Here is a 13,432-nt window from a genome sequence, read left to right on the forward strand (position 1 = left end):
CATCGCTAAAACTCAAAGCTAACCTCTACTGGAGAGAGTATTTGTAAAAAAGCAGGACATTTAAAAAAAGGTACTCACCTTGTTGTAAACCCGCAAGAGAAAAAGCATTTGAGCTCCATACTGTTTCAGAAATCATCCTTGATGTGGGTTGGAACATGATATAGCATTTAATCACGGGATCATTTAGCTGTATCTGCCGGTAGAATTCTGAGCAGGCACAAGCTCCCCTTCCTTTCTTCTTTAAAGCTAAGGACCCCAAATCAGCGTTTCTCTAACAGGGCTTACACAGAGGGATATGAGGGATGTCTAAAATGCATGATATGTTTAGTATTTTGAGCAAAACACATCATAGACATGTTTTTTATATATTTTTATATTTCTGAGACCCATAATATATGCTTAGAAATAGCATAGTAGGAGACCTTTAAAATCCATTTCCTGCAAGTCAACAACACTGAGTTTAATTGCCAACAATCCCCCTCAAGTGTTAATCATGTCAGAAAATGGCCTGTTCAGCTTTAATGGGCTTGTTGTCCATCGCCACTAGAATAGCAGCAAGTTTGGCTAAAAAGCTCACACTTATCAGCATAAAAGGCCTAGCAGATGATAAATATGTATTTTTTTTCAAGGTCAAGAAATGCAATTATTTACTTGGTTTTGCATAGGGTCAGCAACATAGGTAGAAGATGAGGTGGCTAGCAAAAAAGCTCTGCGGTCTAACATAAAGATGGAATTGTGTGTTGTCTACCTTTTTTTGTGCTCTGTTGTTTAATAGTAAACAATAATTATAATAATAATAATTGTATTGTTTAATGGTAACTTTGGCGCTGAAGTCCCAGCTTGGAATGTCTTTAATGTAATGAGTAACAACTGTTGTTTTTCTGCTAACAAGTCAAAATGTAGTTTCTCCTCAGATAACATTGGGGGTGTTCTGCTTGGTGTATTTTGTATAGATTCAGTTAAATGTCTGGATTTATATTAAAAGCATGCAATGTGGCAACTAAAATACTTAATGTATTTTGCTTGAAAACGGGGATCAATTCAATAAACTATATTTCGGTTTTATTTGACATTAACATAACGTTTTTTTTTTTTCATGAATCCGTAAGAAGTACAACTGCAACTCAAGCTGACTTTTTTTCTATACTTTGTTTGATCAAAGTCAATTGAATAATTAAGTTGTTACACTGACACACTATCAGGAGGATGATTTTACCTTTTTCTCTTGCGATTAAGGCAACACGTAACATCTGTTGCAGAAAAACATTAACTCATCTTTCATCTAGTACTCTCCTTTTGTGTAGGTGATCATCCTCCCCTCTTTTCTTCATAACTATGTGTTGTTTGGTATTCAGCATACAAGTCTCTTCTTCTCACGTTTAATTGTTTCACAAGGGCAGCTATTATCTTGGGTTAAATATAGGGATGCACCGAATATTCGGCCACCGAAAATTATCGGCCGAAAATGGTTAAAAAGGCCCTTTCGGCTTTCGGCCGGGTTTTAGCACCGAAAAAATATCACCGAATGTCAGAACAGGCTTACGTTGGTAACCTAACGTGTTGTTGTGATGACGTAATAAAGACGCGGCGACCATGCTCGCGGCTGGCTCACAGGGGGGGAACATTGACCTTTGTCATCGAGATTGCCCTGAGCCTTTAACAAATCGTATTAAATAATCTGATGACAGACTGTAAACAGAATAGCTGACATTTTAACAAACTAAATAACTCAGTTTCCTCTAATCATTAACCCATGTTTGTATAATGTAGTTAACTCCGTGTGTTGCTGCTAGCATACATAACACCTGACGTGGAAACGTTACTCGTGATGGAGCTACAGAGCTGCTAGAAAGACGGTCGAACCCGGTACATTCCTCCGTCTGCATGCGGTGCACTTTTGCTAAATGTTTAGACAAATTGCTCGTGCTTACATGCTAAACTCTTATTGCACTTATGGTAACAAGTATTCTCCACATCGAGACGGGTAAAGTTTAACCACACCTCGGAGCGCGTTCTCTCCGCCATCTCCGCAGTGTGCTCCGCTGCATGAAGCAGCTGCGTGTGTGTAAACTGCCCCGCCCCCTCGCACACAGACGGGGGAGAGAGATCTCGTCTGATCGAAAATACATCATAGACGCATTTGTTGTCTTTGCATATTAGAAACGAGTTGGCGACACTAAGACTGCGATATAATGTTTTCTAGCAATAATACATGACATATATAAATGTACTGTATGCATTCAAAAGTGCTGAATACATGTTTTATGAACCCATAATAGTGATTATTATTTAAGTTAAGTTTTGCCATAATCATGTCTATTTCCATAATCAGGTAGCTGAACAACATTGGTAAAAAATGTATACATTATATATATATATTTCTATTAATCATTTTCGGCCTTTCGGCATTCGGTTTTCGCCCAACTGTTTCCTATTTTCGGTATCGGTTTCGGCCAAGAATTTCCCATTCGGTGCACCCCTAGTTAAATATATGTGTCACAGTGCCAGCTGTTAAGTAGAAGTTTTCTCTCAAAATATGTTCAGCTCTTTAGCTTGTAGAGCTAAGACAATGGTTGTCTGTTGGCAATCTTACCACAGCCATGCTTTAATTGTACATATACATATCAGTGATATGTATATGTACAATTAAAGCATGGCTGTGGTAAGATTGCTATCACTAATATTGTGGAGGAAAAATCTGGGAAAATTGGAATGTGTCAAAAATACCTTCAGCTTCTAGTAAGTCACAGATACTTGATCGTTATGGTGTGAATGAAGCATTGTTTTATCTTTTTGATAGACTGTCTTGTTTGAACACAGTTGTTTGATGCCTAGTAAGACAAAGAATGTTGTCACATATTGGACTGCAATATTTTCTTTTCACTGCCAAATCATTACCCTAAGCTCTATTTTTACTTTTAGTTTGATTATCTCACCACTCCGTTAATCAGCACCTTTAAACCTTAGATTATAAACATGTAAAAGACTCAAACACATTTGACAAAAGTAATTTTCTGTTACATCAAGAGAAAAAAGCCGCAACTGTTCACCTTTCTTTGTAATAAGAAGATGATGATGATGATGATAATTATGTCATTTGTATTTGTTATCATACCTAAAACAAACACATTTGAATGACAGATGAGATGCCCACTCATTATTTAACACCCTGTTCTCCAAAAGTGAACGTTAATTCAGAACCAAATTATTTAGTCTATCAGATTTATTGCATTTTGTCATATCAAATTGTCATTTGACCACATTTTATTCAATTGTATATATGGGCATTTACTACACAAGTCATTCATTCCACATTGTTTGTAAATGTGGAAGACTGATTTGTATAACAGATATTCATTTGTATTTATGAACATTATTCATAGCTTTGATTTGATTAACATATTGAACTTTAAAAACATTTGATTATTTCTTATTTTTTATTGAGAGCCAGGGAAATAGTGTAAGAACTCATTTGTATATGAGTCACATTTAAGGTATAGCATTTGCTGCAATCTTAAATGAGTGGTGTTTGAACTAATTGCTTCTCCTTTGATTAATTTACATTTTGTTTAAACACATTCTGCGTTCCTAATTTATATTGTTGAACATAGTTGTATTTCTGTTACAAATTGCTTATTTTAATGCTATTGTTAATATCATTGTTGATTTGGGGGGACATCCTTATGCAGTAGAGTCCTCTGTCATTACCCTCTCTCTCATTCTGCTTTAGCACCCTCCCAAATGTATAGAAATCTGGAGCCCTGGACATAATAACTTATTTTTGGTTTATAATAAGTATTTGTGCATGCTGAGGTGCGGGTGAACGTCATGTAGTGAATATTTACAGGGGGCCTATCTTGTTTTGATAGAAGCAGTGATCTTTTTGCCTCCGCTTTAACACTGCAGGAGGACGAATGCCTGCTGTGTGAAATGTAGTCTTAATTCCTCAGGAGACACTTTTTATTCTCCTCTGAAAGCCAGGCAGAGACACAGCATTATATTTCAAGAGCCATTCCGGTGGACATGTTGAAGGCAAAAGTAGATGTTCGTACTCTGATAAAACTAAACGATATGTAAGCTGTACCTGTGAGTCCTGTGGTACCATGGTCAGCATTTAAATGATCATTAATTTCAAAATGTCTATGTAGTGAAATCTTAATCGCTTTGTATTTATATTTATGCTTAATTTCTTCTTTACTTTTTGCTATACATGTTATTTCAGTAAATTCCAGTTTCTGATCTCTGATTGATTTAGATTCTACGGAACCCCTAAAGGGACACGAAAACAAATAAAATCAATTTAGATAGATCAAATTATTTAATTCATAGATCAAAGCAGACTGGTTTACAGACTCTGCTGTTTTGCCAATCCGGTGATAGCTCTACACCCCTGGCCGAAAAGTCCATAAAATTAAGTCTGAGTTCTAAATATATCTCAAATAATGTATGCACTGTCATTTCCCCACGTAAACATAACAGTCTGCAATGAAATGGTTGTCTCCTGTGTGTTCCACTTCCTTCATATTCTTTTTTATGTCTCTTAAACCGTTATCCCGACTTATTTTTTTTCTCTCTCTTTTTTGTCATGTCCCTTTTAGGAGCTCCGTAAGATTGCACTCATGTCAGAAGCTTTTTTTTTTACATCCTTTTTGTGCCACCAAAAACACTTTTTCTCTTGTACATCACACAGAGAATACATGCTGTTTTGCTCTAAAACCACTTTAAAGGCCCATGTTATGCTTTTCCGGTTATTACCCGTCCCCTTGTGTGTTATGAAGGTTTTTCTGCATGTAAACGGTCTGCAAAGTCAAAACCCTCAAAGTACACCCTGTAGCGAGTAAAACTCTAACACAGAAAATACCTGTCTATGCTGCCCCAAAACGCCTCGTTGGAGATTTCTCACTTTCCATTGTTTGCTTCCTGGGTTCTGTGACATGTGAATACCCAAATCAACAACTAATGACCGGATTGGCCCAAATGGACCAATCCGCGGAGCACCTCACACACCAGGATCCCTTGGCTAACTAACAGGGAGTCCCCATTGACTTGCATAGAGCTCCCTGAACGCTGGTAATAGACAAGTTGGGATCGCGGAGAAATGCTCTCCGTGTGTGCTCAGGATGAGTTTCGCTGTGTCTCGGAAACCCGGAAACCTATCCGCTCCTCACAGCAGTTCGCAGCAGTGGCGAACTGCAACGAGCTGCAACGAGCCTCGCAACTTCCCGACCAATCAGAGCACACTGGGCATACAGGGGCAGGAGCTCCAACAAGCCGTTTAGGACAGAGAGTGAATACACATACTATACAGAGATGCTGTATGAGAAACCAATGTGAGTTTGGAAAATTGCACAATTTAAATCTATTCTAATAGACCTCAACAATGGAAATATGATCAGTAGAAATGGCCATGACATGGGACCTTTAAGTTATTCAACTGTAGTAGCCAACAATTATTTATTTATTTATTCATTTTTCTTTCATGCAGCCTCAAAGCTTTCCTTGACAGCTCTGCTCTATTCAGGTGTTTAGAGAGCTACTTTAAAGCCTAATTTCCTGAAGTTAGGAAATGGAAAATTCAAATAAAATATCTCTCAACAAAGAGGGGCTTTAGTTGAGTTGACCTCATTAGAGGGGAAGTTGCTGGATTTTGCTCACTCCAAGCCACCATTGTTAGATTTAAAATGATTCTCACAGACCTTAACATAAAGAACGTGAAAATACAACAAGGTCTCCCATACTAGTGCTTTACATAATGGCTCTTATGTTGGGGTAGGGATGGGCAATTCAGTGATATCAATCTACTGTCAGCATTTTAGGATAGGCTCTCTAAATTAACTTTTGAATTAAGCTAAAATTATAAAACAATACAATGAATATGTAACAAGAACTCTGATTATTTATCAAGCATCAAGACCGTTTTCAGTTTAAGGCTGCATACACACACATTCAATTATTGTGGTGATTAATTTTGAAAGGATATGCAGCGGTGTCACTCAACCCTCATCCCACCAACTGGGACCCCTGCATGATTTCATTCTGTCGGTCCAATCCTTCTCGACATTGTCAATTATTTTCTTCCCAGTGACTTTTTATTCTTTTTATGTTTCAGTTTCATGAGTACTTTCTAAAAACTTCAAAGTATTAAAGTCCTAGGGGTCCGTAGTCAAAAGCACCCAATTTGCAGAATTAAAAAGTTGAATGTTGCCATGTGTCTGACTTGAAGGTGTCCCCTATCCGAATCTTTCGTTGTACACACTTTCAAAATAAACCCTAACTTTAAGGTCGCATCCACACCTAATAGTCCGCTTCTCTGGTGCGCACCAGGCGACAGTTTGTTACATTGTTTCATTTTTCAGAAGGTTCGGTTTGCGTTCACACGGGCAAAACTCAAACGGACTATAAACTTTAAACACAAGTCATGTGCACGGGAATGCTGTTCAACAATTGGTCAGACATTAAGGGGGAAAAACCGCAAATCCAGGCAATTTCTACCGTAGCCTCCGCCATAGAGCACTGGCAGGTTACATGCTGCTGTTAATCTGGACAGCAAATCTACAGACTTTAGCAGACGGCGCATATGATTATATCATCAGACGACGTGCATTACCAAACATAACACATATAATGAGAGATGTTCTGCAGTAAGGAGGGACGTTTCACCGACGACAGGTGGCTCTGACTTTTATGTATAGTTGACGGAGCATTTTTACTTTACACGACACTGATCAACACTTCATTATGCTTCACTCTTTCGCTAAAGATTTTGAAGACCTCCGTGTTCTTGCGACGCGTAAATACTACACTTCCTGTGTTTTGGTGCGGCTGCGTTCACACCAGCGATGAACCGCTCCAGGGTTCACCAGTGGCGTTTTCTCCCGGAGGCCCAGGGAAGCCAGGCTTCCCCTGTTTTTTCGGATTGTAGTTATAATTTAAATAAATAAATAAAAACACTTTGTTTTGTTTCGATAATTCTCCTTTGCTGTGCGTTGCTGCCGGCCCGTCTCTCCCCCATTCTCATTGAGTATTTTACAAAGAGTGAAACAAACAGCGCCCCTCTAGATGTTATGGTGAAACAGTAGATTGCACTCATTGTTGCGAGAGGAGGCCAGCCGAATCTGGCTTCCCTTGGTGAAAAAAATGGAGGGATTGACCAATCAGATGAGGCTCACGTGATGCCTCTGCCAACCTGTGATTGGTCAGGGTCATGCCAAGGGAAGCCAGAGGCGGCTGGCTTCCCTTGCCTCACAATCCAATCAAATCGCATCAACTTAGTGCTGCAGTGACGCATCCTAAAATCCGGAAGTAAGCTGCGCTCGGTTTCCCTCGACAAAAAAGCAATGGGATTTCTCCATAGGGTTTTGGAAAATAGCTCTGAATAAGGTCAGTGGAAAACGAACCTGTTAGATAAATGCAAGTTTTGTTCAGTCGGATAATATCCACATGTCTACCCTACTTTTATAATTTTCTAATCATAAATCTAATCGATAGATACTGCACCACTCTCACCGCCGTTAGAAAGTAGCAAGCAACTGAAGCAAGGGCAATTATGGAGGGTGGATATTTGGAGTATTTAATCAAAAATAATTGTACTAAACTTCCGCTACAGCAGCAACAAAAAATACAATCTGATGACAGGCCGATGCCCAAACTGGAGCTGTGTACAGCGAGGAAAAAAGGAGCGAATCGTACGTAAAACGTTAAAGGTCTCCTGATTTAGTTTGTGAATTAATGCTTATTAGAGTTTCGGCTGGAGAGTGCGTGCGGACCTGTCAGTTAGATAACAGGCGTGTGTAAGTCCTGCATCTGATACAAATGTGTGTAAAATGATACCGGGTACTGTAATCACTCATCTGGTTACGTTATTACATTGACCACCACACCCCCGACCCAAAAGAAAGGACGTATTATTGGCTTCCCCTAATTGTTTCCCCACGCCACGCTATTGGGGTTCACTAGCAAGCGGTCCGAGACCACCTCTTTTAATCGGACCAGCGTCCGGTTGTTTAGTTCACTTCAGAGGTCTCGGACTCTGTTCACACCAACCCAAACGAACCGCACCAAGGGATTAAACGCACCAGGGTTCGATTCAACCGGACTAAACAAGGCTGGTGTGAATGCGACCTAAGATTAATTACATAATAAAAAGCGTTTTGAGAAGAAATAAACAATTTAATATAATGTGTGTTCCTTACAATATGATATTGTTGGGTCAGTATGTAGTCTTTGTACTGTATGGTAAATGTGTTGGTAGAATGAGGGTTGAATAGCCCATTTGATAGACCCCCATTTGATTCAAATGGCCCATTGAGGGCCAGTCACGTGTTTGGCCACCGCACTGTGACGTCGGGTTCCAAAACTGATTCTGTTTCAACTTATTTAATCTCTATGATTGAGTGCATACATTCACTGAACCCATTGTCTAGGCAGGGACACACTATCACATGACCTTTGTCCCAAATCAGGGCCACATACTTTGAAGTGATTAATCATTTCGTCATTGAAAAATATTCAAGCAGAATGTCATATTTCAGTGTCTCCTTAAAATGGAGCCAAAAGTGGGGCCCTAAAACAACTAGACCCCTCAATAAGGGATGTGTGGGAATTGGACCAAATCCTTTGTACCAGTTGAAGTTTAGGTGGTAAATACTCAACTTTTTAAACCTTTTATTGTTTCTGCTTGTTCAGAACACAACTTCATTATACGTAAAGGTAGAGTGCCTCATTTACAAAAGAGCAATAGCTTTAGCCCACTTGCTTTCTTTCCTTTGAAGGCTACATCTTCATATGCTGCATTCTTTGAGTGAATAGCCCTTGAATCTGTACATGGCAATAGTGTTGTCATTGGCATATAACACATGTACCATACTTGGTACATATTCTTATATGCTTCTCAAAAAGACCAATATGTTCTCAATACAATGTTTTTGTCTGAAAACCTTTGTTCCATTTTTCAAACTCCGGACAAAGGAAGCAACAAGCAAAGCAAAGCAAAACATATATAATCTAAACAGCTTCAATGGGAATACAGCTTTTTTCCAAATGGGGAAAGTAAAAACGTTTTTTTTTAAACTCAATGTTATTGTGTTGCATATAATACAAATTCCCACTGTCTGATGGATATTTAACTTGACATTTACTTGTATTTTCCTTATTTTGTAGTTATTGTAACATACTATATATAAGGTTTTATTGGACCTTATTTCACTGCAGCATTTTGATAGCACACTTAATAATGTTCCAGAGGACTTTGTTCCCTGCCAGCAAACATTTATGTGGGGAAATTGTCCAGTGAATATTATTATATTATTAAATCAGTGATGTGAAATGCTGCTGAAACAATGGTGTCATCAAAAAGGCCTTCCCCCTTGTGAAGTAAAGCAACGGCAGCATCTGTGCCGTCAGATAGTCAAGGCTGCCAATAATATGTACACTGTGCATTCATATCTTCAGTGCATATTGTTCTAAAACCAACAATATGAAAAGCTGATGAAGCTGCTGTCATGAAAAAGCCCTTCTCACATTGACATTGCTGCCAACAGTGTTTTTCATTCCCCCCATGTTTCCTTCTTTGGGATCTTCTGTATAATTTAATCAAATGCTTGGTTGGGGATTTTAAAAGCTCTTGTCACTGAGCAACGTTAGCATGAATGTTGTTTCAGTTCACACATATCCCGCTGATGCAGCAACTCTTTGCTGCTTTCATGGATTTTCCCCCACACTTTGTGATTCGCAATCCGCTAACACTTGTAAGACAAGCTTCAATACATGCCCTCTAAATATAGATAATGCCTCTGCTAAAACACAATCAGCTGAAATTCATTTTAGACTTATTAGGGACATTGCATTATAAAAGGAGGTTGTTTTATACGTCATCCTTAAGATCATATTGTAGCTTGAAATGCTAGACCAGCCGGGAAAAGAAGGCACATTTACTATCTCACCCACTGCAAAATGGAGAACGATTAATTGCTATGAGTGGGATTAACTTCCCAAACAAAGCAGTGTACCCCCCCTCCCCTTTTTTTTGTACACTCCATTCTGTAGCCTTTCTTTATTTATTGGAAGTGCTTGTTAATGAATACTTGTGAATTGGCTCTTTCCATAAATGGCAACATGAAAAGCACAAACTTTGGCTAATGGTATGTTAACATACTCTGATGGTGCCATACCAAAGTTCCAAGGATTTCTTTGGTGTTTTCATGAGCTTTAAGTCATCATTTCATAGTCAGGAACCCTAATGTTCCATACCACATCAATAAAAGATGCACTATCTTGAAATGTAAATGAAAGACACATTTCCACGCCTTGATTTGGATACGCTCCAAAATGTTATTTAGTAGAAGAACCCTTCCACCAATTCCATTAAAATCAGGCAAGTAGTTTGTACATTTGCTTGTCAGCATGATAACGACAAGACAAACCAACCTGAAAAGAGATTGATGTTGGTATTGTCCAGCAAATGTACACAGGCAAATATTTGTTCAGCATTTTATCCACCCTTTAAGATTTCCATCTTGTAAGCCAGGGGTTCCCAACCCCCGGTCCGCGGACCGGTCAGGGGTGTAGAGCTATTTGTTTAAGCACTAGATTGGCAAAACAGGAGAGTAAACCAGTCTGCCTTGATCTATGAATTCATGTCCGGGACCTCACGGTATGTGCTGCCCGCAGCTGTTTTATAGAAGGAAAACCTCCTTCACTTCATGAAATGGCTGCAGCATCAGGAGGCAGCGGGACGTATACTCCGCCTCTGAGAAGTGCAGCACCAGCGGGTAAAGATGTGCCTTTTTACGCACCGCCTTCGCTGTGTTTACCTTCATCAGAACAGCGAGTGACATAGGGTGCTACGTGTTAACCACACACACCTCTACACACATCGAACTGCCCGATTACTCCTCCTTTTATGAGTTTTATGAAGGAGATGTCCGGTCACCAAGGCGTGTGTGTGTGTGTGTGTGTGTGTGTGTGTGTGTGTGTGTGTGTGTGTGTGTGTGTGTGTGTGTGTGTGTGTGTGTGTGTGTGTGTGTGTGTGTGTGTGTGTGTGTGTGTGTGTGTGTGTGTGTGTGTGTGTGTGTGTGTGTGTGTGTGTGTGTGGTGTGTGTGTGTGTGTGTGTGTGTGTGTGTGTGTGTGTGTGTGTGTGTGTGTGTGTGTGTGTGTGTGTGTGTGTGTGTGTGTGTGTGTGTGTGTGTGTGTGTGTGTGTGTGTGTGTGTGTGTGTGTGTGTGTGTGTGTGTGTGTGTGTGTGTGTGTGTGTGTGTTCTGCTCTGCTCTGCTCTGCTCTGCTCTGCTCTGCTCTGCTCTGCTCTGCTCTGCTCTGCTCTGCTCTGCTCTGCTCTGCTCTGCTCTGCTCTGCTCTGCTCTGCTCTGCTCTGCTCTGCTCTGCTCTGCTCTGCTCTGCTCTGCTCTGCTCTGCTCTGCGTGTTCGGTTTGTGTCTGTCCGACACCGGCATTTGTTTTCAAATGACCATGAACAGTAATTTACACACATCTGGCTAACTCCATAGGTATATGCGGGTGTTCCCAAAATAAGTTTAATCTTTAATAATATTCTTAATCTCGATGTAGTGCTAAATGCTGTCGGAATGCACCGGAACGAACGGCACTATCATAATATCTTCTGAAAACAAATGCCAGTGACACACATACACACACATCCCGGACATGTCCTTCACAATGCGCCTTCTCCTCGTTTTCCCATCACTGGATTATCCGTAAATCATACAAACAAAACCAAAATGTTGATTTATCTGTTTTCCCCTTTTGGTTTAAAAACTGAATAATGTCAGTTTTTTGGTTTTCCGCTTTTCCGCTTTTCTGAAAAAAGAAACAACGACACCGGTTCTTTTTTAAACGTTGTTAATATGTTTTGGATGCATATTGTTCTAGTATTTGTTCAGGCTGTTACATACAATTAGCCTCTGTTGCTACGTACCTGCTGGTGGTGAGTAATATTAAAATCAGTTCAAATTGACAACCGGTCCGCGATTTTTTTTTTATTGGATCTGCCGGTTCTTGGCACAATAAAGGTTGGGAACCCCTGTTGTAAGCCATCCATTGTTTTCCATCTTTACTTTTTAAAAGGATTCACCGCAGCATAGCACTGTCTTAACATAACGCTGAGGTAATGAGATAAACACTCACATTATATGCATTAACATTTTAACAATACCTTTAGGCACCAGCACAACATGTTCTGTAATAAAAAATGTAGTACTTATTTGTACTTTCAGTACCGTGTTCATCACTGATTCTTATATGCATCAGTCTGTGAGCACTCATTGTAGATGATTCATTCCTTTTGAGAAAGGCTTTTTAACCACAACTTGATTTTAACATGATTATATCTCAGAGACAGTTTTATCCCACAAGCCATAAGACTACTTAATGCCTGAGCTTGCACAAATTGTATTGTTCTTATTTTCTAAATGTTTATGTCTTGTATTTGCATTGCTGAGGAACCTGTGACCCAAGTTGTGTATTCATTATTTGACAATAAACCATTGAATCTTGAATCTTCTCCATTGTAATAATATAAAGATCCACAGCAAAGCTTCGCTCTATAAGGCAACGTTTGCCACTTTTTTATAAACAGCTCAAGGTTAGATAGGATTGACTAAAATTGCATTCCCCCAAGGACTTCACCAAAAGCTATTCAGTTATAAAGCACACATCAAAGTCAAGAAGCTGCATTGCGTCCTTCTTTATATACTTCTGTTGTTTGGCAGTACTTATTTTACTCCATTAAATGATCTAAATTAACACTATCTATTTGGTTAACTTAACATAATAACCAGACTAAAAGCTACAGATAAACCAGAATGCTTAAGCGTATTTTTCTTTAATACATGACACGGAAAACTTTCTGCTTGGCTTCCATCTCCATTAGCCTACATTTCAATAATTGATTTAATGAAAAAAACTTTGTCTGATCTGTTTCCACACTGAATCCCACAGCCCTTTCCTTTTTGGTTCTGGCTGCCCTTTCTTTTCCCACTGCGTTCTCAATGAGGCCAACTCGAGGACACATTTCCCTACCAATGGTCCAGAACTACGTTTCTTCATAGTAGATGTATTTTTCATACTTTTTATGTGTGAATCCAACAGGGGGTTCAACTTTCTTGAACCCCGACGGGGACTCTGGAACGGAGGCAGACAGCGAGCCTCAGCTGGCCTTTTACACCGACCCAAACCGCAGTCGACGCCGGAGTCGAGGTATGAGAAACGGTAACGCCAACAGCGCGTGGGGCTCAGGGGGTAAGGAGAATTCACCTACAGTCAGTTTATCCCGCCGTCAGATGGTTCTACCATCGCCATGACGCATTACTAGTAACCTTGACAATGCATAAAGCAGATGGAAAGGCACCAGTGTTGTATGTGTGTGTGCTCGTGATTTGGACTCCAAGGAAATTGTGGAGTTTGTGTATATGGTATGCTG

General features: G+C 39.7%; 1 protein-coding gene across 1 annotated transcript in view; it reads left to right on the forward strand.

Moving 5' to 3' along the window:
- astn1 (astrotactin 1) overlaps positions 1 to 13,432 on the forward strand; it is a gene marked incomplete at its 3' end in the record, with an annotated part of 248,725 nt that overhangs the window by 107,435 nt on the left and 127,858 nt on the right. Inside the window, 1 exon segment of the mRNA XM_034196281.1 lies at positions 13,102 to 13,251. Coding sequence (XP_034052172.1) covers positions 13,102 to 13,251 — 150 coding nt within the window.

The sequence above is a fragment of the Gymnodraco acuticeps genome, unplaced genomic scaffold (assembly GCF_902827175.1).
Source record: "Gymnodraco acuticeps unplaced genomic scaffold, fGymAcu1.1, whole genome shotgun sequence".
Classification (NCBI taxonomy): domain Eukaryota; kingdom Metazoa; phylum Chordata; class Actinopteri; order Perciformes; family Bathydraconidae; genus Gymnodraco; species Gymnodraco acuticeps.